The sequence below is a fragment of the Genypterus blacodes genome, unplaced genomic scaffold (genome assembly GCF_046128005.1).
Source record: "Genypterus blacodes isolate CSIRO-AG114 ecotype Tasmania unplaced genomic scaffold, CSIRO-AGI_Gbla_v1 ptg000093l_1, whole genome shotgun sequence".
Taxonomy (NCBI): Eukaryota; Metazoa; Chordata; class Actinopteri; order Ophidiiformes; family Ophidiidae; genus Genypterus; species Genypterus blacodes.
This window is the reverse complement of record NW_027466897.1, coordinates 2,444,342-2,470,000: the sequence shown is the minus strand read 5'-3', so window position 1 is coordinate 2,470,000 and position 25,659 is coordinate 2,444,342. Positions and strand designations below refer to the sequence as shown.

The 25,659-nt window shown below is 45.6% G+C and overlaps 3 protein-coding genes and 1 long non-coding RNA gene across 5 annotated transcripts in view; 2 read left to right on the top strand and 2 right to left on the bottom strand.

Moving 5' to 3' along the window:
* Positions 1–1,743, top strand: part of cryba2b (crystallin, beta A2b) — a 2,533-nt gene extending 790 nt beyond the window's left edge. The window contains exons 2-5 of the mRNA XM_076159173.1: positions 1–49; positions 856–997; positions 1,145–1,287; positions 1,402–1,743. The exon at positions 1–49 is cut by the window's left edge and continues 140 nt beyond it. Of these exons, the coding sequence (XP_076015288.1) occupies positions 1–49; positions 856–997; positions 1,145–1,287; positions 1,402–1,549 (482 nt within the window). The 3' untranslated portion in view covers positions 1,550–1,743. The remainder of the gene's footprint in view (positions 50–855; positions 998–1,144; positions 1,288–1,401) is intronic.
* Positions 1,744–4,671: 2,928 nt separating this feature from the next.
* On the top strand, positions 4,672–7,997 carry fev (FEV transcription factor, ETS family member). 2 transcript variants are annotated; one of them, XM_076159164.1, is made up of 4 exons: positions 4,672–5,183; positions 5,823–5,894; positions 6,730–7,319; positions 7,602–7,997. In XM_076159164.1, exons 1-3 carry the CDS (start codon positions 4,970–4,972, stop codon positions 7,269–7,271), a joined length of 828 nt encoding a protein of 275 aa, XP_076015279.1. In that variant the 5' UTR covers positions 4,672–4,969; the 3' UTR covers positions 7,272–7,319; positions 7,602–7,997. The 2 variants fall into 2 exon arrangements, with proteins under 2 accessions (XP_076015279.1, XP_076015278.1); XM_076159163.1 differs by having other exon boundaries at positions 6,730–7,997.
* On the bottom strand, positions 6,733–9,408 carry LOC143007717 (uncharacterized). The gene is made up of 3 exons (XR_012964509.1): positions 9,312–9,408; positions 8,136–8,197; positions 6,733–6,802 (listed from the first exon to the last, which is right to left on the bottom strand). It is a non-coding gene; the product is annotated as an uncharacterized LOC143007717 (long non-coding RNA).
* A 5,377-nt stretch (positions 9,409–14,785) lies between these two features.
* Positions 14,786–16,072, bottom strand: cdk5r2b (cyclin dependent kinase 5, regulatory subunit 2b (p39)). The gene has a single exon (XM_076159162.1). The coding sequence runs from the start codon at positions 15,862–15,864 to the stop codon at positions 14,977–14,979; it is 888 nt and encodes a 295-aa protein (XP_076015277.1). The 5' UTR covers positions 15,865–16,072; the 3' UTR covers positions 14,786–14,976.
* Positions 16,073–25,659: the final 9,587 nt, after the last annotated feature.

Genomic DNA, 25,659 nt, shown 5'->3' with positions numbered 1-25,659 from the left:
TGGAGAGGGGTTTCCACAAGATCCGCTCCATCAAGGTCGAGAATGGACCGTAAGTGGTTGTTGGTGACCTCTGACCTTTTCCTAATCTGCTCCGTGTTGATCCGTATGTATTCCTGTTTTCATCCCAGCAAAGTTTTAAAATTAACTCGGAGACTCCCAATGTTTCTGCTGAAGTGAGCCTGAATATGAGAAAGTAAATAAACAGAAATACAAATAATAATAACTAGAATTACACTTAGACATTGATGTAAATCCAATTAAATGTATCATTCAATAGCAGAAACAATCCAAATCTAGAGTCAGAATCTGGTTTCAGTAAATGTGTATCTCTGGATCATGCCAGTTAAATTAACAATAACAACTAATAACAATGTGATCTCATGTGCTTGGTCACATCCTGATTAAAAAGGACATGAGTGTGTGTGTGTGTGTGTGTGTGTGTGTGTGTGTGTGTGTGTGATGTATGCATCCATGTGTGACCCCTCTGTAATATGACTTGGCCGTGTGCAGCTGGCGGCTGTGAGCACAGTGGCTGGTTGACTGACTGGTGATCAGATAATAGGAGGCTGTGGGTGCAGCAGCAGCAGCAGCAGCAGCAGCAGCAGCAGCAGCAGCAGCAGCACTTCATGTTTGCTTTGTGCTCCCATGAACAAAAGAGCTACGTGCTGTTTTCACTCGGGGCCATTCTGTGGGCGTCGGCCTAACTGACACGTCTCAGCCAAACACTTTGTATCTTCTCTCTCTCTCTCTATTTGCGTATGTGTGTTTTTGGGGTTATACTCTCACAAATGACCTCATTCAGAACCTCACCTCTCTCTCCCTCTCCCCCTGTCTCTCTCCCCCCTGGGTGTGCAGCTGGGTGGGTTATGAGTACCCTGAGTTCATGGGCCAGCAGTTCATCCTGGAGAAGGGAGACTACCCTCGCTACGAGGCCTGGAGTGGAAACAGCAGCTACAGAACCGAGCACATGCTGTCCTTCAGACCCATCAAGTGTGCCGTGAGTCCCCACATCCTTCCATTCCTCCTTCTTCTTCTTCTTCTGCCCCTCCTCCTCCTCTCACCCCTGCGCCCCCTCAAAGCATAATTTAGCTCCTCTCCCAGCTCCTTTTGTCTCAGCGAATTTCCTGTTCCCTCCCTTCCGCAGAACCACAGCGACAGCAAGGTGACCATGTACGAGTGCGAGGACTTCCAGGGCCGCAAGTTTGAGATGTGCGACGACTACCCCTCACTACAGGCTATGGGCTGGTGCAGCAAGGAGGTGCCCTCCATCAAGGTCAACTCAGGAGCGTAAGTCAAACACCTTCCTCCCATTGGCATTATTAGGGTCACTACACTGAATACAGAACATACAGGAGAAGCTCTTTGTCAAAATATGAACCATTTCCCTCTCTCTCTCTCTAGCTGGGTGGCCTACCAGTTCCCTGGATACCGTGGCTACCAGTACATCCTGGAGAGGGACAGACACCAGGGAGAGTACAGACACTACAACGAGTACAGCACCCAGGCCCACACTAACCAGGTGCAGTCCATCCGTAGGATCCAGCACTAAAGCCTGAACCTGACCCGACCCCAACAAACTCTACTGGCTCCTTCCCCCTTCAGCCCGGGTGCAGACAGACTGACGCAACCTGTCTCTCTTCTGTCCGTCTGTGGCTCTGCCTGTGTTTCTATCTAACTACCTACTTCTGCCACACTACAATGTGTTGATGAAAATGGAAATAAAGGCTTTTCTTTAAAACTAGAGGCTGTTTGTATGTGTTCCTTTGTTTTGACCTCAATACTCAATACACAAACACAAGTCTCTCACACAAGACTGTTTTCTAATTTCCCAATAAACAAGAGCGCGACATCACATTGTTTGCTCCTCTGCTGCTGTGAGACAGACGACAGGACGACCAAGAGGGCCGACCCAGTGAGACACACAAACGCCTGGAGTCCTTTCACAAAAGTACAGAATACTGCAAAAGTAGACAGATAGGTTCAAACATCCTGTATGGGCTGTAACTGTAACCCTTTCACGGTGTCGCCCATGTGATGTCATCCTACAACTGTAAGCACAAAGACGCTGTCCAAGGTCCTGATGACTTGTTTGTTTAACCAGTCTGTCAGGTGACAGTTCTAACTCCCAACCCTCCCTCAGGGCACATAACTGCACACAGACAGACACACACGCACACACACGCACAGACACACACAAATCAACAGGAGCAACTAGTATGTGTTGTAGTATTAATTTGCCAAAACTCATAACATTTCATTGCTATTTGGAAATCCTGTTATCCTACATTCCAGGTTCCAGTGAAACGAATGAAATGAAAACACAAACTGTGTCTTACAAATTAACTGTTCAGGTATTTATCCTCCACATCATTATAATCTCTATCCTGTGTGTCTTACATGGGTTTGATAGTATTTACAGTAAATCCATATACAAGACAAAGGCTGGAATGCAGAGAACAGGAAGCAGATGAGTTAAATATCATATAAGCTGCTTTATGCTTTGACACAAGGGAGTTAAACCCAGTGAGGCTTTGAATACGTTCATTTCCCTTATTATTATGATTCATATCAGCGTGCAAATGACACTGTGGCTTCAGATATTCAGTCTCTGTTCTTAGTCTGCACAGAGGATCTTAACATCTAACCTTTTGTTTGTTTATTCTAATGTGACTCTATCTCATTGATCTTGCAGTCACATGCTGGTATCCTGGACTGTGTTTGCTTCCACACACACACACCTCCTTTTGGTCCAGGACGTGGGATTCCGTGTTACACACCCATAAGCCTGACACTGTGCTCAAAGTTCCACACCCAAACCAGGATCTTTTAATAAATGTTCAACCCTACACACAATCACACACCTTTCTCAAATATACATTCCTGTGCTGACTGATTACAAAACGGCTGCAGCTCGACTCCCTGAGGACTGAGGCTCACACAGCCAGGGTTAGGTTGAACAGCAGGTGGGTCACTGTGAGGTCCTGAGTTCACAGCTCCGAGGTAAGACTTTACTTTACTTACTTACTTTACTTACTACTTGGCAGCAATGGGAGCAGATTGTACTTGTTTACATTGGGTTTGTCTCAAAAAGAAGGGCCTGAATTTGTTACTTTCAGGCCCTAAGGAGTGAGTAAGTGAGTGAGCTTCTTGTTTTAGAGATCGGTGTTTTAAATATATAAGAGCAATTATTGTAATGATTGTTTGGAAAAGGCGTTTGTGTGTTTTTCCCTCTCTGTTGATGGACAACTGGAGGCTGTTTTGTATCCACCGCCCCACCTCTGGATATATACAGAATACACATATAAACACAGTCGGGCTTTCCAGGCTTGTTTTAAGTTGCCTGCGACTCGTACCTGGACACAGGCAGCTAAAGCAAGTCTGGGACGCCAGAGACACAGATCGACCAGACGACCAGAGGAGAGACGCTGTTGGCCAGGTGAGAACATGGAGGACTCAGCTGTCTGTCCCCTGGATATGAGGGGACACAAACAACAACAACAGACACATTTGTTAGTAATGATTTGTCATTTGAACTGTCTGTCAGACTTAAACGTTGCTGCTCCTCTCATGTCACATTAAGACTCTGTAAACACACACTGGTGCTCACATATGCAGAGTTCCCTGCAGGCTCTTTAATCAGTCATAATTAGAGAGAGGGGAGGAAACCAAATGATAGCACCTAGTGTGTGTGTATATGTGCTTTTATGCATGCATGAGCTGATATGATTATATGAGATCACGCAGGTCAGGTGACACATTTCAGAGCAAACACTGCGGATGACGAACGCTCCGACATGTCACTGTTCACTTTCAAAGAGACGGAGGTGAAGTATGACTGGAATGAACCAAGCCTGCTTAGATAACATTCAGTTGCACAACCGCACAGGCAGAGCTGTGCGGCGGAAAAGACAAAAGATTTGAGCCATAAGCACATAAGATAAGGATTTATGAGAAATAAGGGAAAGATTATAATACAAAACATCATTAATATGCAAAATGTGAGGTAATAAAGATACTGGAAATGGGAAACCAGATAGAGTATAGACTGAAATGGCTTTTACACATATATTTCACGTTTTAAAAAAATATATGTTTCCATGTTAAAGCCGTCCAATTGATGCAAGAAAATGTAAAGTTAATTATTTCCTGCATGTGTCTACTGAGCAAAAGCTGCACATTGGCTCATCCATACAGCTGCTATTCAAAGATACTGTATGTTTATGACCAGGAAGAAGAAGTTACAGCATCATCATGCACACTGACTTCTGCCAAACCTCCATCAGAGAGCATCTAAGCCACATTCTCCTGTTATGTGTGTCTGATCCTGTTGTTGTAATTGTCATTTAAAAGACACACAAGCAGCTTTGTGTTGTTTTTAAATATGTCTGTTGTGTGTGTATGACGTCATTGCTTGTTCCAAAAAATAAAAATGTTTCCACCTCAGCTCGTCTCTGTATTTCTTATGTGTTATATGTTTTATACTTAAAGTTTCATAACGGTTACAGACAGCATAGGGAGCTCCATGCTCCCATACAAACAGGTTGATATGAATATGAGAGCACACGGAGGCTCATTAGCGTCACATCGAGGCAGTAAACCCACAGACAGAAGGTTTGCTTGCATGCTGGGGAGGAGATGTCCCTGTTCTCCCGTGCGCACTGAGGCGCAACGTTTTAAAGGTAAATATTCCCTTTCCAACATGAAATAGGCCTTTGTTGTTTGCCCGGAGGTAAAGAGGCGGAAAAGTGAGGAGGATCTGAACTGGTTTCCATGTCAAACACTTCAATTCACCATAGAAACTCAGATCTTAACGCGGAAACTTTATTAAACTGTGATGGCGGATTGATAAGGGCCGGATTTGTCTCGGTCTCTTTTTATTGTGGGCACCGGGCGGGCTGACAGAGGTAAATTGCTCTTTTAATTAAAGCAATGCACCAGGGGAAATTGCTGTCTGAATATTGTCTCAGAGATGGGGGCCACTGACAGTTGCCTGGAAACTTCAATCTGTCCACCCGCATTTATTCCAGATCTCAGTTGTGAGATAAAGTTTAATAAAAATCTTTTCCTCCTCCGCCGCCGCCGCCACCGCCGCCGAAATGAAAGCCGAAGCCTCCGTGAAGCGGCGGACACAATGAGGCAGCAGAGCGGAGGAGGACAGCTCATGTTCAGCATGTATCTCCCAGGTTCGTCCCTTTACTCGCCTTTTACGCTCGCACACTACCGCGCTCTGCCTCTATGTCTCTCTCTCTCTCTTTCTCTCTCACTCTCCCGAATGGTGCGTTTACGGGCCGGAGGATTGTTCAGCCTTTTTTTTCTCAATCTACGGGAGCCCCGTCTTGCTCTTTTGTCGGAAATCGGAAATCCTCTTTCCTGGACGCGTTTCCTGGCCTGTGGGAGAGGAGAGCAGGCGCAGGAGACGATCCACGCACTGCACACTGACTCCATCCTGATACTGTTAGGGGCTTTTAGGCCGTTTTTGTTGCTTTATTTTACGTTTATTTCCATTATTTCCATTTGAGTCTCTCCTCCGCCTGTATACCTGCAAAAACGCATCTTAATATTGGTGCTAAATATGAACGAATTATTGCGATGGGAACTGATTCGTTTAAGTGTTAATTTACTTTCACTTGATTAACTCCAAACAAGCGAGACCCTCTATTTTTTGTTATTGTTTTGTGTCGTCTCCCTGTGAAATGTAGCTTTTATAATTTTACCTAAATTGCCTCCTAACGTGAAATGTTTTTCATTATTATTGCTTAAATGAAATGCGCAGTAATGCTCTTATAATAACTGAATAACAGTGGTACATATTTCCATTCCAGATCCGACGGAAAACCTGCTGAAAGAAAGCAAAGGGACATCCTGGGGTCCGATCAACACAGGAGTGCAGAAAGGTAAGAAAGGGAGCCTAAATATGATAAAAGACATTTAACTGAATACGCAGGGAACGGGTTTGTTCTAGATTATTTATCACATTATTTAGAAAAATAATGGAATAAATACTAGTATTATTATATTCAATCAATAAAATACATAATATACAGTATAACAACTGTGATTATTCATATGTATTTATTTAATTCCTGTCATGCGCGATCATAGAATCAAAAGAAAGGCTCAATAAATAGCGAGTTGTTTATTATTACCGCAGATAATAATAATATTTAGCTTTAAAAAATGATTTGTCTTCAAATACATAAAGGTTAAAATGACACAGCTGTTACTCCAAATGATATCTGCTGCCCTATCATTTTAAATACAAATTGTTAATACGAATATTTTAGGAAATTATTTGGCATTTCAAAATGTAAACAGCTTGTATGTGATCCTGATACCAGCGTCTATATTTATATAAATGGGGATAAACTGCGAGGTGATCGTGTCTATTCTTATATAAGATCCATAATAGAAGTAAATCTGTGAGGTCCAAACAAATCTGTAGGGTAATAAAGCTAATGGACATGTATGTTTACATAGTATAGATGAAATCAGGGCCTGCTGTGCATACAAGCGCGAGCCAACAGATGGAATTGAATAAAAATATGTTGCATTTGCTGATAGTAAAAAAAAAAAAGGACAACTTCTTTTGGAAAAATATGCACCGTAATATATATTTTTCAAATATTTGTCCCTAAACTGTGATTAATCCTGCTTTCTCCCTGGATGTGTTTATATATTTGCATGGTAACGTTGATCTCAGATTGTGCCTCTCTTCCCCCCGGCATGCAGGCAGCGGTCAGATCCAGCTGTGGCAGTTCCTCCTGGAGCTCCTCTCCGACAGCACCAACATCTCCTGCATCGCCTGGGAGGGAACCAACGGCGAGTTCAAGCTCATCGACCCGGACGAGGTGGCTCGGCGCTGGGGCGAACGCAAGAGCAAACCCAACATGAACTACGACAAGCTGAGCCGGGCGCTGCGCTACTATTACGACAAGAACATCATGACCAAAGTCCACGGCAAACGCTACGCCTACAAGTTCGACTTCCACGGCCTGGCGCAGGTGTGCCAGCCCTCCACTACTGAACAGGCCATCTACAAGTTCCAGGGAAACTTCTCGCCCATCCCGTTCTCCGGGATCTCCAAGCTGAACCTCATGGCTCCCGGCGTGGGGCCTTCGGGCTTCTCCTACTGGCCCGGTTCCCCGCCGGCCGCCCTGTATCACAGCCACAACCTGCCGCCTTCAGGGCCCTTTGGCACCGTGTCTCCCTCCCACATCAGCTGCGTCAACAACATCAACAGCCTGAGTAACATCAACAGCCATTACAACTGACTTTAAACGCATCATTTAGACAAGTGAACGCACCGAACGAGGGAAAACGTGCGTAGCCAAATTACGCACAATGACGCAACTTTGACGCAAATTACCAACCGGTTGATTTCTAAATCGTAATGAACCCCAAACATGCCATTTACTAAATTATCTCGTGGTAATGTTTGTCTAATTATAAAGAAAATCGTAAAGGCTCTTTCAATGTCAATCGTTGGAATGAAAGAATGAAAGAATGTTTAAAATGATACTAATTATTCTACTTTCACACCCCTTTGCTGTCGTGTTTACGTTCTTTTCACTCTCCCCCCTTGTTTTCTGTTTTTACAACAGTCCATATTTTCACCAACAGAGAAGCAAGTCTCGACCCGTTATTGGACAACTGGCGCCATCTGCTGGCGGTCGGGAATGCCTGTTATGCTCACCAGGAAGATTTTGTCATTTGACTCCCAGTTTGCTCATAATGTGAATACGTTGACCGCTGTGTCTTGATTGGAAATCGTTTAAGTAAGTAAATCAAAGTTGACTCATGCAATAGGCTGCACTTTGTTGATTATCTGTGTAAAATAGACTTCTGTATATCGTGGATAGTGACAGAAACTGTGTATTCACGAACCTGCTCTGTAAATAGGAAATAGAATAGAGGCTCAGGCCAATACATGGATTGTTATGAATCATTGTGTTTGTCAGTACTTGCATGAATCATGTCCTTATATAATTCAGTGAATAAATGAGCACTTTCTAACCTTTGTGTCACATGTGTACATGTACGTGTAATAAACCACTGCTGTGCTGCTGAAATCAGACAATACACTCTTTGATATACGACATACAGACATATTAATGTAGAGTAAATGTTACACTGACCGTGGCAGATGTAGATGATGCTGATGAAGGGGTTGCATGTAAGTCTCACATCTGAAGGAAACCTAAAAAATAAAATAAACAATACTTCAAAAATCACGTCAATTCAACAGCCTGTTTGCCCAATCCTGGGTCCTAAGGCAAAGCGGTGTTTCAGAAACAACACTGCATGAGATACAAGATGTTGGTTTTGTAGTGAACACACTCAGGAAACAACAAATACACAACAAAAGAAGAAGAAAAACCTCGGAATAACAGTATGTGTGTGCGTCTGTGTGTGTTTACGTAATTTGAGTGTAGTATTAGGGTTAGTCGTAATTTTAGTGCAGTGTTAGTATCGTAGTAGTTTTCAATGTAATACTTATTTGTATTTCATTTTCTTTCCCTTAAATAAGTCATGGAAACACCCTTTTCTTGTACTCGGGTGAAGCTGCTGCTGTAGTGACGAGGATGATGCCGGTGATACAATGTGACAGTAACTCCCGTTAGCCACACGGAGGCGCCAGAGTTCTGTCAATGCCACAAAAACTGTTAACAAATCCGTAGAATTGAAGCGTCTGTAAATAGCAGATTAGCCCCAAACCTCAGATTCACCGAGGTGGACAATCGTTACTGAGAGCATCGATCGATACACCATCTTCTTCAGAAAATGAAGGTAGACAGAGAGGGAGGGGGAGAGTGAGAGAGAGACAGACAGACAGACAGAGAGACAGAGAAAAAGACAGATTCAGGAAGATAGAGAGGGAGAGACAGAGAGAGAGAGAGAGAGACAGAAAGAGAGAGAGAGACACACACACACGGAGACGGAGAAAGAGACACAGAGATTAGCAACAACACTGTGTGTCCTGAATATCAATAAGTGAGGCCTGGGATCTACAACAAGCACACTCTCTCTCTCTCTCCCCCTCCCTCTCTCTATGTCTCTCTCTCTCACACACACACATCCAGGAAAAGTCTTTCCTGTAACGATTGATTCAAATCAAGGTTGCCCCCCCCCCCCCCCCCCCCCACACACACACACACACACACACACACACACACACACACACACACACACACACACACACACACACACACACACACACACACACACACACACACACACACACACAGGTGTATGTGTATGATGTCAGTAATAGGTGAACATATGGAGCATCTGTGATCTGTGGAGCGACTCACATGCGTGATGCTGCAAACGTCATTGTCTTTTCCTGGAAGCGATCGAACTAATCTGCTGCCCATTGTTGCCTAAGCGGCTCTCATCCTCTCTCCTCTCCTTGCATAACTACGTGGGTGTTTTCCCTGCACGCCACGGGATTAACGGAGTGAAAGTACGAGACGGAGGAGCAGGAGGACAAATAAGGAGGAAGGAGGAAGAGAAGGAAGACCAGTGTATCCCAGCAACGTAGCTCTAATGTCACACAGTGCTCACGGACAGAGAGTAGAAACGGGAATCTCTGCAACGATGACGTCTTATCAAATGAATGAATACACTATTTGATGAGCTGATTGATGTGTTGCAGTGATTAAATAATACGCTAAATACTATCAAACATTAATGGAGACACATTTCCTCTATATGAGATAGTTTAGGTCCCTTCCTTTGGCCTATTGCAGAGAAGCGCGTTGACCAATTACGGCCATTACAGGATGTACAGAAACAATTAGTCTTGACATTAAGTCCGCAAGGAGTTAATCGGCACTTAAATGGTCCCGAGTGCATGTTTAGGAGAGACTTGAGTGGGCTCGGTGTGCAATGTTTCAGTCAGTCAGTGAGTCACTCCTCCAGCTGGAGAGAGAGGCAATGAAGTATGGGTTAAATTAGAACAGAACACCTACTCGGCCCCGAAATAGACACAGAATAAGACAAGAGACGTATAAGTCCTGCAGAGACCAGGTTTAGTCCCATGTTCAGCCTGTTTTCGCTCGCCCTCGTGTCTAGACACAGACCTAGATCCTAAAAATTAATACCCCCCAAAGGCTCCTGCAGCGAGATGACCGCCATTTTATAGTTTCACTGCATGGCGCACAGTGTGAGACGAGTATCTGCATCAGCCCGGTGACGCCGGGTGAACGCCGCGTGACAACAAACCGGAAAAACCAAAGAAGGGAGACAAGGCAGGGAGGCAGATCTCTCACTCTCTCTCCAAGTCACACTATCACACACTCAGACAAACATAGACACACACACACACACACCCTGACACGCTTGGAAACACAAGGTGCGGAAAGTCCTCATGTTTGGATCTCAGCCACATCCGGATGAACTTGTGAGAGTTTGGCCTTAAACTTTCTCAACACCATCCCAGACAGAGTGAGTCCCATACTGTAATCTAGGCTCTTCTGAAGCTAGACAAAAACTGGGTATAAGTGGAAGTTTCCAGATATGAGTTACCCTAGAGCCAGTGTGTTGCAATAAGAGTTAAAAAAAGGTAGAAAGTGGGTCGAGTGTGGCAAATTCCCCTGTGGGAGCAAAGTCTATTTGTTTAGAGCCGGAGGACAGGAAACCAGTAATGCTTTCCCTCCATCCCACTGAAACTGAATTAATCAGCTTTGCTCATCACCTCCCTGTAATGCTAACATCCAGACTCCAGTTTGGTCTCCTTACGTAACATGAAAACGGTGTACGCACGATAATGCAGATGGGAAATGAGTCACAGACCACAAAAGAGCAAACGATAGAACCAACGAACGAACGAACAATCGACGTGTAGGCGTCGACTGGTGAATGAACGCTACGTGCGGGGGTTCGCTTCGTACGTCTGATCATTCATTGATCCTGACTCACGCTGAGTGCAGAGATCTATACGGTTTCAGAGACGTGACCTTGATGCAGAGATGTTTCCGGAGGGAGATAAATTCAAAGTGTTACTCCCACTTGGAGTTGATGATACGTCTAAAGTCTACACTAACTTTCCTCATCAGAGATAGTAGGCAGACATTAAACTGGGGAGCTCCTATACGGGTTAGACCTCTTCTCCTCAACTGACCCCTGACCTTCCTGGTAGGTTTGTTTCCCTTAGAAGAGTGTGTAAGGTAGGACGAGCTCAACCTGCAGGGGGCCTGAGTTGAGCAGCAGCCAACACAGCTCCACCCAACAGCTGTAATCAACTGTAATAACCCAAGCCTTGTGGTTGTGCAGAGCCTGCAGGGAAAAACAAAGAGGAAAAGTCAATACAGGTCAAGTCACAAGTACAAAGAGAATAACAAAGCCAAGATGATACCTGTCTTCAATTGATGTGACTTAAAACTGACCTGCTAGACGGATCTTGATTCCTTGACCCGGTCCAGACCTGGCTTGACCCCCGATAGGGTAAATGAGTGCCACCTGGCTGACTCTCTCTGCTACTGGGAACTGGAACAATCTGGTTAAAGGGGATTAGCAGGGCGGTTATGTCGCGAGGAGTGCGGCGAAATAGACATAATCCTCACGAGGATGTTTTTCCCTTTGGTCTAGTTTTGGGAACGGCGCACCAGAGAGAAGAGGGAACACAGCAAAGTCCTTTTTGGTTCCTGCTCCTGGTTCTGGAAACAGATTCCTGAGGATTCTTTGTTTATTACCGGTATAACAACAAAACAAGATCATGCAAACCCTGGGACCTATGAGTTATATGATGTAACAGGACCTTGCCTGAGTATCTAAATCGTTCAGAAAGAGCCCAAGTACTGTGTACGTGTCGAGTACACTGTATGTATATGTTCTGTAGATGAGGAGTATACAGTGTGTGTGCTGTGTATTTGCAGTGGTTCAGCCCACGCTCAGCCCCACACGGGTTTATTTGGTCCAGCTCTCATTCACCTACCTACCCGTTACTATAGAGACCAGCAGAGAAGAATGCAGAAAGCAGGCTGGCAGACAGATACGCTGGAGACCAGGACTGAATCTTAATAATGAGGAGAAGGCTTACAGATCTGCACTAGTTTAGGCCTTATGTAACTCTGCTGCTGCTGCTGCTGGTGGGAGCCTGTATAGAACGGAAGGAAAGAACAAACTGCAGTCTATAGAAAATGACTAACATGGAAGGTTTCATCCCCGTGTGATCCGTCTCTCTCCTCGTGCGTCTCTGCGGTTCGTCTTCCTGTCTTTGTTTGATTCTGCAGTCTCAAAACTATCTCCCTCTCTCTCTCTCTCGCTCTCTTTCTCACTCTCTCCTGTCTCCCTCACCCAGGTGTGGCATTGAGAGAGAGAGAGAGAGAGAGAGAAGAGAGAGGGAGGAAGAGAGAGAGCGAGAGAGAGAGGGCGGGAGGGAGTTTTGAGACTGCAGCAGATTCCGACCAATCAAATGAAAGAACCCTGAAGTCCATGTGTCCCTATTCACAAAAAGCGTGAGGCATATCCTGGGTCCATTCACCCCCCCACACACACACACACACACCAGCATCACAGCATCACAGCACCCATTTCTCCATCTGATAGTCAGTTCAGATATCATACAGAATCCAACGCAAATCAGCCACCCAGACTGATACATACAACCCTGAAAAGAGGAATCTATAGAAGTGACACGACAACGACATCATGTCTTTGAAACACGTCCACTCGCTGCAAGCATCTTTCAATCAGTTAAGCAGATAAGCGAGCTTCTTCTTCTTCTTCTCCTTCTTTGTTCTCATTTCAGTGCGTGACCCCGTTTGGAACATCGGGGACACACGGCAAGGGCACCAAAAATATTCCTTATATATGTCAAGATGCATCACTTCAGTTCCAATAGACCACTGGAATAGAGACATGTCCTATATTGATGCTCTCTGTTAGCATGCATTAGAACAGGGACAGATGCCAGGGTGTGTACTCTTAATCTGAGTGAAACCTATTTGTTGTTGACATATTTCTATTGCGCAACTATGCCTCACCTGTCTCCCTTAACAATCACATGCACAATAAGAGGAAACCATACAAGAGATACTACATAATTTGCATTTATTTCACTTTTGTCACCATAAGCAGTTACTGCACCGACATGTTTTTTTTTTTTATCAACACATTGAAAAGTAAAACGTCCCGGAACATCAGACAGCTCGCAGCTCAGGTGGCTAAGAAGCGTATAGCCGATACAAATGACCTGTACAAAAGATCTTATTCACAGAGGATGGGGGGGGGGGTGCAGATGTGACGGGCGGGCGAACACCGTGCAAAACATCTAAAGGTTTGTTCACAGCCGTACAAAAATAGCAGCATGGTGGATCCACTTTCCAAGCAGCAGGGTTCATAACACAACATCGCAATGATTACTCATAATAAGACTGGTAATATTGGTAATAATGCTCTATAGGTTTTTGCCCCGATGGCCTAAGATTGGTTTGCAGCGTTTTTTTTTTTTGATTCAATCCAATTTTAGCTCACGGAAACCTGAAATGTGACACGACAATGTGCAAATAACAACGCTCGTGTTCTGTTCCATTTGTTTCTCAATGAGACCGCCGTCACATAGGAAGAGTCTCACCGCACGTTTGACGGAACACGGCAAATAAACGACAACCATTAAACCGATAAGATCTATTGGTTTTTTTACACTTTTTTTAAAAACTCATTATATATACAGCCACCGTCAAAACAGGCAGAAATCAAATAAAATAAAGAGCAAATTTCAAATATGCTTTTTGTCTGAGGTATGTACATGTAAACCGTATGGATTCAGGCCTGGAGTTCTTTAGAGTTGGCACGTATTAGAGGAAACAATCATCTGTTTTTAAAACTATACATTCAATTCAGTCTGGAGTGATGTTGGCAGGAGTTTTACCCTGTGAGTCCATAGTGTTGCTTCATCGCCACCTGGGAACATCTGTGTGTGTGTGTGTGTGTGTGTGTGTGTGTGTGTGTGTGTGTGTACGTGTGTGTGTGTGTGTGTGTGTGTGTGTGAGTGTGTCTCCAACCAACACACCACCTCCACCTATACACCACTGTAGAGCTCTACTGTATCTCTGTTAGGCAAGAATAAAAGCGTTTCGCAACTTCAGAAAAAACGGACAGTTGTTGGTTCTACTCACAAAATGACACCGATCTTAACAAAATCAAAAGGATACTGACAGGAGATGCATGCGGCATAGCAGAGAGGGCACTGGGACCTGCAGATGTTGTCTGCAGGAAGGACCTTTATACACTGAACCGGCTCGGGAATATCTAAAACAATTTTCCGGACGAGACGGGGTTATTTTGGAAATAAATTTAAAGTGACCTCATCTCCGTTATTTCTCCTTAAAGCGAGCATGCTTCTAACACGCCGTGCATGTTGTGTTTACAGCTAAATGATCCGCTGGCTGTGAGCTGAAAATACACCCATAGATTCCCCTACTTACAGGGCTTAGGGCTTATGTGCTGAAAGTGTATTGGACTGTGGCTCTGCTGCTCTTAATCCAGGCTTGGCTCTGTTGTGGAAAGTGACTCGAATAAGCAGCGGCTGAGGAGGAGGAGGAGGAGGAAGAGGAGGGACTGGAGAGGCTGCACAGGTCAGCACCTCGGATAGCTCCACAAACAAATCAGCTCCTGTCCTGCGGAATCGACCCCAACAACTACCAAGTCGACTATAATTCCGTGATTGATCTGCACTTGAAACGTCTGTTTAGATGCGGTTTTGTTCATTGAGGTCAATCCCCTGCACCGACCAATGGACGAGACGAAACGACAATACACCGTTGACATGCGTGGACATGTCCTAAACTGTCCTAAACATCACATTAAAGTAGTGTAACAACTTTAAGACAGAAATCAGCCCCCAGAACTGATCAGCTGATAAGCTTCAATCTGTGCTTCGATATTCAAAACCACGATCCTGCGGTTTCCGCTATAAGACGTTCATCTAAACACACCAGCGTCTGTCCGTCCGTCCGTCTGTCCGTCTGCCTGTCAGCGGTCCAAATTCGGATCACCGGAGTCCAGCTGGTTCTTAAGGTCCTGGAAGACCTCGGTGAAAAAGTGCGGGTCCGAGTTGAGCTGCAGCATCTTGGGGCTCATCCGGTCAATGATGCCGAGCGACGTGTCCCAGAACACGTCCTTGTTGGCCTCGATCATGAACGGCTTGAGCGGGTAGGAGATCTCGTTGCCCATGTAGGAGTAGGCGAGGTACAGGCACGTCTGGAAGGTCCCCTGCAGCGCCGAGGCGCTCTCGATGTCCTCCGTGATCGTGTCCTGGCACAGCAGGTACACGAACACCACGTTAGCCGGCGTGATGAAGCCCTGATCCTGCCAGCCTTGGATCAGCAGCGTCCGGTCGATGCTCCGGAACCAGAGGATCACATCCCCGCTGGTGATCTCCTTCACTTTGCGGCACCTGCGGCACATGAACTCCCCCAAGCAGCGCAGCAGCTCCCCGGTAGAAGCCTGGATGACGACCCGCCTCGGCGACACCAAGGAGAGGCTGCTCGGCTGCTTCTGGACCGTGGATACCCTCCCGGCGGCGGGCTCGTTGGTCTTCTGCACGGGCACGGTCGGTACCGGTACCGGGATCGGCGCTTTAGGTTTCTTCTCCTCGGCTTGCTGGGATCTCTTGGTGTTCTCGTTGTTGAGCTGAGCCACCTGGCCGGACGCTGGCGGTTCCCGGGTGGGCGGTGGGTTGGGGGTCACTTTCTTGGCGCTCTTCTTGGCCGAGCTCGCCACCAGCTTCTTCCAGGAGAGAGACACGAACATCGAGTGACGCTTGATGCTCTTGTCGTTCTTGAGCGCGTCTCCCGCGGCGCTGGCGTCCATGATCGCGCCCTTCTTGGACATGGGGGATATGGAGAGGACGGTGCCCATGTCTGTGCAGGAGAAGCCGGGGGTGTGGATGGATGCTGCTGCTGCTGCTGCTGCTTCAACTTCAACGTATACACAACAACCGGGAGCTGCTGGGTGAGAGGCGGCGAGGAAGAGTCACGACGACGACGATTCCAACTCCATTTACGGCGTTTTTTATCGTGGGATCACCTCGAAACGACGCTTCGGAGCTCCAATTATATTCCAATAGATACGGTCGGTGTGGAGAGACGTTGCGACACGATCCGACGGTCGGAGCTCAAACATAGATTCAGTCGCTCTGCTTCAAACGCGAATCAGCCAGTGCGGCGGTGTGACTGACTGCTGATCGAGCCAATAGGAGCAGCGATCGATGATCCAATCACCGCGGCTCTTGTTCAGAGTTGTGGGTCGCTGGCGGTCTAAATACAGGTGACAAGTACCTATTTCTGTCCCCGTGTAGTCCAGTTACTTTGTTATATTCAAGAGCGTCCCTCTAATCCCATCACCAGCATTCAGACTCAGAGACACTCAGCTCATCAGTGCCCCGGGCTATTTAACTGCTCCCGGGAATCGCACCCCCAACCTGATTGGGACTAAATGAATACAGGCTTGTCTGCTTTGTAACATTGTATTTTAATACAACTTAATCAGGTGAATACATCCGAAATCAATACCAAAATCAATAAAGCAAAACTGATTCAACCACAAAATCTACATTATAAAGTATTTTTAGTGAGGTCATGTTTATACTCTTTACATCACTGCATCATAAACTGGTTGCCAACCTCAATTGTTGATATTGATCATTGCAAAAACAGTCAATGTTGCAATAAATTCTATATTGTTTTTGTCCCAAATGCAGGAAGAGGAACATCTACACTACAAATCCATAACAACAATGCAGTCCAGGACAAAGCATCCTTTCACAGGACCTGAATGGCTCCAGCTCAGCCTGCAAGGTCCGTCTAAAATTAGACATCACCCTCAAACACCTGAGAAAGTCCTACATGTTTGAAACTTCCAATGTTCCAATGTTTACACCTTTAACTGAGACACAACGCAGAGAAGGAAGCAGAAACCCCCCAGTAGATTTCCATTGCGGCCTGATAATGAGCCCCCCTCTGCAAGTAAACATCCTAACATGATGTCGTCACGCAATCTGAAGGGCCCATAATGCATCTGAGCAAACCTGCGTGATTAAGTGCTCTACTTTTAGGCCAAACACTACAGAACATCAGAGCAAATGAAAGAGGGCGTCCTCATTGATTCATTATGACCCTGCATGTACTCTGGGTTGAAATATGGACGTTAAAGGCTTCAGCCTCTCAAACTGGGACACGGGGTTCGTCCTCTGCAGCTTTGCCGCATTGTGTTTTATGCAGTGTGTGTGTGTGTGTGTGTGTGTGTGTGTGTGTGTGTGTGTGTGTGTATATGACCCGGGGACTATTATTACACACAACGGAGAGAGGCAAGTATAAAGCACGACGGAACAACAACTGAACATCACACTAAACACCTGGGAGTGATACGTGTGTTTGTTTTCAACCCAGTATGGCAGGCTTTGTTCAAACACACTTCAGCCTCCTGTAGGTTTGATTACACGTCAAAGCAGAAACCAAAACACTTCTTCAACGTGCAATCTAAGTGTATAAAGCAATGCAATTACACAGCAGGATTGTGTGCAAAACCAAACGGGAACCTTCAGCTTAGAGATCATACAAGAATATCTTTAGGGAGAAATGTTGCAAGGTTGAAAAATGCCAGTTTAAAGTGAAAATAAACTTGAATTAAGTTCTAAAGGTTTATCTGTCTAGTACTCCAGTCTCAACAGGTCACATGCCACAACCAAAGCTCTAATAAGATGTGTGTGTGTGTGTGTGTGTGTGTGTGTGTTTGTGTGTGCATGCGTGCGCCTACTCCGAATGAGCAGTGATTCTGTGTATTGAATCCCACATTTAGGAAGATGTGAACATCTCCTTGTGGTTTAATCCAATTTCCCTGATCAGACTTTGATAAACAGGAGGGCTGGTTGATCTTGCCATGTAGCGTGGAGAGGAAAAAAGACACAAATACGGTTCTAAGTTCAATGATAAGGTAGCTGTGACATTCTTAGTAACAGCAAACGCCATAGGCTGAAAATCTAATCTTGTACCTCATTGGTTCGTTTGTCAATTTTCCATCATCGGGACTTGAAGAGTTATAAGGCAAAAGTAATCAATTCCCTATCAGCAGCATATCACTCTACCATGATCAATACCACTCATTACCAGCTGACAGACAATAGGCTGTCACACACACCTGTTGAGAGTGTCGACCAAACCAAACGATGAAGAGATGAAAGACTTTAAGATTATGCACAAAGTTCATTCAAAACCAATTTTAGTGAATTGGGATAAAAGCGAACCCTGGCCCCAAAAGTGTAAAGAGCCACGCAAACTCTCTGCTCGCAGGCTTTTGATCATGCAGAGGTTTGATCCGACACATGAGAGAGGAAGAGAGAGAGAGAGAGAGAGGAAAAGAGGGAGTCTTTCATCACGAATCAAACAAAACAGAGCCGGAATAATCACAATCTATTAGCTGCACGGGGGAAACATCAAGCTTTTCTGCCTCTCCATCTTTGTTCTCGCCAGCCACAAAAAAAGGAGTGGAAGATTCATTTAGGGAGGTGGGAGGTGTGAATGGATGAATGAGGATAAGGGAGAAGTGTGGCTCAATGTAGGTGTTCGCTTTATTTTTGGTGAGTTCTGGCCTTTTGTGGTCGTTTCTGTGTTTTTTTGTGTTTTCAGATGGATCAATAAAGACTATTACTTATTTTAGAATGATTTCAATACTCATATGTATTTGCTTTTAATAGTCAAACATAGAGATTAGATTTGCTTCGGTGTGTGTGCACATGCAAGAAGTGCAACAAGTGACGTCTTACAGTCCAGAGCTTCAACATTGCATTTCCTCCAAGTGAAATTCTGCCCCCCAGTGGCGCTTTGGTGCAACTGTAGCAGCTTCAGCATCGCTCCTCTGGGTAAATAGACATTAAGGTTTTGCATCACATCAGCTGTCGGGTCATTTTCCCACAGCGTCGTATTTATTTTGAAATACTGCCTGGAACATTGGAACACTGACTCTGTCTCCAATTCAGAATATCCTGTTTTATTCATTAGATATAATGTTGTGTTCTATTTTAAAGAAATACATTTGGCCGTTCTCATGTATTCCTCAAATAAATGTATCCAAAACTGGTACATTTATTTTATTACTGCTCTACCTGTATTTTTAAGAGGTATACACACGGATTATTTTACTTTGAAATTAGCTGAAGCTCAGTTATGTCTACCCTCTCAAAGCCAAACAGTCAAAACACTTGTTAATGTGCCACCTGAGATGATCTGAAGTGAAAGAACACCCAGATGACCACTAGGGGGCAGCTGTCACCAGGGTTTGGTGCAAACTGAGGCAGACTGTGGAAGCATTTTGTCATGAAGGTGTCTGTTGTCAGCATCTGTCAGCGCGCATCTCCGGCGCTCCGTCCTAACATTTAATGAGCTCCAGTGAATGACATATGGGGCCGAGTGACTGAGCAGAGGAGGAGTGAAGCTGCTATCTAATATTAGCCTTAGTGACAGAATTCTCCTGTCAGCTGCTCGAGGCCCTGCCAGGAGGACAGTGGGAGTGAGCGGAGGAGAGGAGGAGGATGGAGGAGCCAAACCAAAAACACACACACACACACACACGGATTAGACACACAGGCACAACAGGGAAAACAGAGACTAAATAATGGAGATGACTCAGTCCCAGTTACTGTAGATACTACAGTGTGTCACGTGTGGTTCAAAGTGAGAACACTAACAACAACAACTGACAAAGATGAACAGCAAACAAGATAAGATAGTTTTAAAGAGAAATGCAACCTGTGTTTACACAATTTAGCTCTGTCAAAGTTCATAACTATCATTGCTTCACCCTTTGTACTGTTACAGTAAATACACTGCAAGGACAAGTATGTTTCCTATAAAATATTGAGTAAAGATCCCTTTTTAAAAACTGAGCGGTTTCTCTTAGTTCATCATTTAACTTCCAGAAAGGAAATGAATTTAATTTGTGTTTTTGGCAGGCTTTGACTTTTAAGTAAATGCCAATTTTAAAACAAATGCAGACATTTTATCTGTGCCTGTCTTTCTGTGTGTGTGTGTGGGGGGGGGGGGGGGGGGGGGGGGGTATGTGTGTGTGTGTGTGTGTGATGTGCAGATCAAACAGTAAAGGGATCGGGTTTCCTGTCTTATCGAAGGCTTGTCTGTCAAAGCGCGTGGGATGGATTAGTGCGGCTGACATTCAGGTGGACACACACACACACACACACACACACACACACACACACACACACACACACACACACACACACACACACACACACACACACACACACACACACACACACACACACACACACACACACACACACACACACAAGCAGGTGGGGTATGGTGAAAGTCACAGGCCGCTTCTCCTCCTCTTCTTCGTCTGCAGCTGCGTGGCCATGGAGTTGCTGATAATGACACACACACCTACACACACACACACACACCCCCCCACACACACACCACATAGTTTCTCATCGTTGACAGGCAGGATTGCTGACACTACTGAATAGGTCAGTTCATGTCTCGCTCTTTCATTCATACACATGAAACAGTGAATGTGTGTGAGAATGAGTGTGTGGATGCATGGTTTCCACTGGTTCCACTAGTTTTGCCTCTTTTCCTGACAGCTGATAACTGGACGATTTAGGAGCCAATCAATCACCTCCAATCCATAATTTACAACCTCCTGCTCTGCCATGGTGATTGTAAGTTATGGATTGCGGCTCTGAATCACTGTGCGATCACTCTGAATGTGCCCGGCGTCCAGGGGGATCAGACACGTGTGTGACATAAAACACAAAAGCAGCATCTGGTGATAGATCGCCCCACCTGCTCCTTTCTGTGAGATTAACAAAGAGGAAAAACAAAGCACCAAACCAATCAAACGCAGCCAGGTGATCAAAGGCTGTGATCACACAGACACACAAGGGCTGGGTGTGGCACATATACACACACACATATATGCACAGTCAGAGACGGATGTTGGCGTCTGTTGTCATGCAAACACACCCTTTAGTCCTGTCCTGTCCTGATGTGGCTCCCTGCTATAATTAGGACGGGAGATGATAAGCACTCAGACGCTTTGATCCCTCTATCTGCTGCCACACACACACACAAACACAAGTGAACACACACATATGCAGCAGTACTACTTCTTATGATATCATGATTATTCTAGAAAAGTAAGGCCTCTCATCAGTTCCCCGCATGATTATGTGTGTGTGAAGTGACAGTACGCTTCATGCCCACCAGGGTGCGCCATTGCCCGTCTGAGAGCCAACGCTGTATCAGCATGAGCATACTCTGTGTGTGTGTTTCTATGTGTGTGTGACAGATCATCGATGCTCAATCTTTAATCTTTACCAGACAAAGCACACACTTAACAGAAGCGCCGGCGTAGCTAAAGCCATCACACACACACACACACACACACACACACACACACACACACACACACACACACACACACACACACACACACACACACACACACACACACACACACACACACACACACACACACACACACACACACACACACACACACACACACACACACACAGCTTGTCATCAAACCTCTGCCTTTGATGACATGCTGTGTATTCCCTCTCCACCATCTCGTCTTTGTTCTTCCAAAATAAGCTCCTGCTCCTCTCTGCACTTGCACCCTCGACCTCTCTTCTCTGTCTGGACGTCCCGAGTCAGAGTAAACACGGCAGAAACCCCCCACATGAGAGCAAAGGTGGTTCAAAATGAAAGTATACTAGCACGTGTATCTTCTTTGGAGTAATATATATGTATCATTCATCTAATTGTATGTGTTTACCTACTGATTCAAACTGGTAAACAAAGTGTTAAAATCATAATGACGTCTTGTTTTGATCTGGTAATGGATCTTAATCCATGTTTTGCTCGGCGTATGAAGGTCAACGCTTAATTTGTAAGAAAAACCTGTTTCCACCAACGCCCCAATTTCCCTTTTGGCGAACTGGTAGATGAGGTTCACACGCAGGTTCAAATCCAAACGCCGCTGCACAGTGTGGGAGAGGACCAGAGTCTTGTTTTTACAGTAGGAAGATTCCTGCTCCGTAGGAACGGAACGCCGGGGCTTTGATGCTCAATAGGAGCTACACACAGAGAGAGAGAGGGAGGGAGAGAGAGAGGGGGAGAGAGAGAGAGGGAGAGTTGGAAAGCGACAGAGATTGTGATGTGAAGTGAAGTGATGTGACCTTCTGGATTGTTCCTTTTGGAAGGATCACACTGGATGTTTAACAGATGTTTCATGTGTTTTGCCCACAGAACAGCAGAAGAACGGTGAACTCCTAATCTGATCTCTGAATAGATTTAGATTTATACGCGCAAACATTGCTTTAAAACTCAAACTTGAAAGATTTGTTGATTTTGTTGTCTGCTGTTGATAACATCTCCACCTGAGCTGCTCTCATGAAGGCCTCATGGGAAAGTGGTAGGTGCTCTGAGCTCCTCCACTCGTTCTTCCTCACATACATCCTCCTCATTCTCAGCCTGTGGTTGTTGGCCAGCAGGCAAACACGTCCCTATCGTAAGTAGCGGCTATCTAACTCTCCCTCCCTCCAGATCAGCACGAAACACAGCAAAACTCATCCACACACACACACACACACACACACACACACACACACACACACACGCTCGCACACATACAGTACATTTCAGATACACACATGTAAAGTTGAAATGTAATCACATACACCTGGGGTAATCCATGATATGGATGATGTAATTCCATCCACATGCATCACAGATCTAATTTTAGATAAGATAAGAGACATCCAACGCGTGTGTGTGAGTGTGTGTGTGTTTGTGTTTGAAAAGGGAAGTTCCTCCTAGCCGTCAATATTGGTCAATTCCCACTGGCGTCCCAGCTGTCGTGGTAGAAATCAAATTGGGAGCGACGCAGGATTTCCAGTAGAAAGCATGACTTAGTAGATACAAACTGTCACATCATGTGTTCCAGTGTTTTTACAAGTTATTACATTTGTTTTGATTAGGAGGGGAGATTAAGTGCCGATGAACTCATGACAATCTCTCAAGAGCCCGAGTCCCCGGAGAGGAGGAGATAACATACAGAAACAAAATTGTGTTTCCTCAAATGTGGGTCAGGAGCCAAATGTGTTTCTGGTGGGTCGCCACATGACAACAGCGTGTTTTCCTGACCTGTGGCTCTGGCTGGGAGGAGACCCCCGGGGGACAGACCCGGGATCCAGAACGTACTGGAACAGAACACAATCCACCAGGTTCTCAGGCAAAAAGAAGATGAACTACAGGAAGTTTTCGGAGGTAAAGGAAAGGAAATGTGGGCTCCTGAACAAATGTCTCAGTAAGGACAAGATAAGTCTGAATCAAACCTGCTCTTTATACTTATATACATTAGAGAGAGGTGTGTATTCTGAACAAAATGGGTCACGACTCAAAGACATCAAATCACTTCTAATGAATCTCAAGACAACACAAACAGCAGTGAAAAGACAATGAAGTCTCTGTCAATATACTATACAACTCAAGACAACCTGAGCCAACAACAGGGGGCAGCATTGCACCCCAAACTCTCTCTCTCTCTCTCTCTCTCTCTCAGTCTCTGTCTCAAAGCTGGAACACATGACATCAACCCTTACATTCCCCCCCATGTGAATAACCAGAGTCCTCACCCAGGGGTAAGGAGTCATCCAAGGAAAACAAACCAAAGCAACCAAAAGACTCTATTGCTGGAATGTGGCTTTGTGACGCCCACAGTGATCCAGCATCTCCTCAACAGGTGCTGGAAATACGGGGCGGGAGCGTTCTCATTCGACGTTATTCTATTGACAAAGTCGGCCCACATGTCCGGCAAGTTCGATTCGAGGAGACTAACTCGTTTGTGAAGAACGAGCCGCGCCCACTCACCTCTGCCACTTAGTCGTCGCTGAACAGTGAGGAAACAAAAGTTACGCTTTTTTCTGGCTTGGTGCGACAATATGTGACAAAATCATTCAAAATTTGTAGGAGGAGGAGAAAAAAAAAGGCAGTTCGAGACAAATGGGTGTGGCCTATATGATGGAGCTTAGGGATCATTAAAGGTTTAAAAGTTACAGGCCAAAATCAAAAAGTGGTTATCACATTTGTAGGGCTTCGTCCAGCAAACGTCTGTTGCTTCACTCATGGTGGCTTTGTGTCTCACATCACACCGTAGGCAGCAAAACAGCTCCCCTTAGCTGACAGATCACACGGCTACTGCTAATGTGGATCTTGTTATTGCAAGGGCACCCAGAGGAGCATTTTCGCCCCACAGCGGGCCTCTCTGGCTGCGCTGCTATCGTCCCACATCGGCCCCGGGCTCCTTGATGTGGTTTGGGAGGACATGACGGGGCTGAGCGGGGCCCGAAGTGATCAGTCGCGCAGTAACATCTGAAACCCATTTCCCCACAATTAAAGAGAGAGAGAAACTATCAGGACCAAACATTGCCCGTTTCCACGGCATCCAGTCAAACATGTGTGTCTCTCTCTCTCTGTGTGTGTGTGTGTGTGTGTGTGTGTGTGTGTGTGTGTGTGTGTGTGTGTGTGTGTGTGTGTGTGTGTGTGTGTGTGTGTGTGTGTGTGTGTGTGTGTGTGTGTGTGTGTGTGTGTGTGTGTGTGTGTGTGTGTGTGTGTGTGTGTGTGTGAGCCACACCACCCCTCCACACATCCATCCACCCACACACACACAAACTCCTTTCCCACCGTAAACAGTGACAGAACATTTCCAAATGTGTTTGCTTAGAAAGAAAGCCACTCGCCGCAGAAAGAGACAGAGATAAGCCGGAGGAACGTGGACAACATGTAGAGAGACGGAGAGCGAGGAAGGCGCTGAGTGAAGAGGCGAAGCAGTGCATCGCTCTCTCTCTCTCTCACACACACACACCTGTGGCACATATAATGTTGGCACAACGGAGCGCTTCATCAACAACGTCCATGAGAACTCACTCAGAATACCCAGCGCTAAATGGGGCACAGTCTGGGATTCCTCACCGTCGGTGTGTGTGTGTGTGTTTGTGCATTTCTTTGTGTGTGTGTGTGTGTACATTAGCAGGCTATGCGTGTTGAGTCGCTCCATCTGGATGCCCGTTGGACATCAAACACAATAAAGTGCAGAGTGGAGTGAAGCTGATTGCTATCTCCAAATGTAATCAAACCAATTCAACCCACTAAAACACAGGCACATGATCTGCTGCTCCCTCACTCTCTCTCTCACACACACACACACGTACGCACAACCCAAACCATGAGTAAAGGCCACACTCTTCCACTCTTTTTTTCTCAGTGCCTCCTCCCTGCTTCAGATCATTGGTCATGATGTGCTGGCCATGTCCTTGGCCCGGGACGCACGGCGCAGGCACAGAGTGCTGCTCTTTGCTGTGGTATCGGTGGTCGGCCATTTTACAAACATCCTCCAAGAGAACCTGTCAGTGAAGTTCCTATCCCGCTGGAGCCAAGAGCTGCCGCTTTCCCATGAGCCTCAGCTTTCATGGCGTACGTTGACCCTCAGTGAACCCCGGCGATGACCTCTTGGAACAACTTCTGGGTTTCTTTTTGATGAGTTTTGTCTGTTATGAATGAGGCATGTATATGATAATATCAGGCCCGGTGAAGGCTGCAGATCATGTTCTTGGGTTTGTTTGGGTTAAAG

Coding starts and splice junctions, on each gene's coding strand:
- fev (XM_076159164.1), top strand. CDS start 4,970: ATGGGGGCCACTGACAGTTGCCTGGAAACTTCAATCTGTCCACCCGCA. Junction 5,184..5,822: donor GTTCAGCATGTATCTCCCAG/GTTCGTCCCTTT, acceptor TTTCCATTCCAG/ATCCGACGGAAAACCTGCTG. Junction 5,895..6,729: donor CAACACAGGAGTGCAGAAAG/GTAAGAAAGGGA, acceptor CCCGGCATGCAG/GCAGCGGTCAGATCCAGCTG.
- cdk5r2b (XM_076159162.1), bottom strand. CDS start 15,864: ATGGGCACCGTCCTCTCCATATCCCCCATGTCCAAGAAGGGCGCGATC.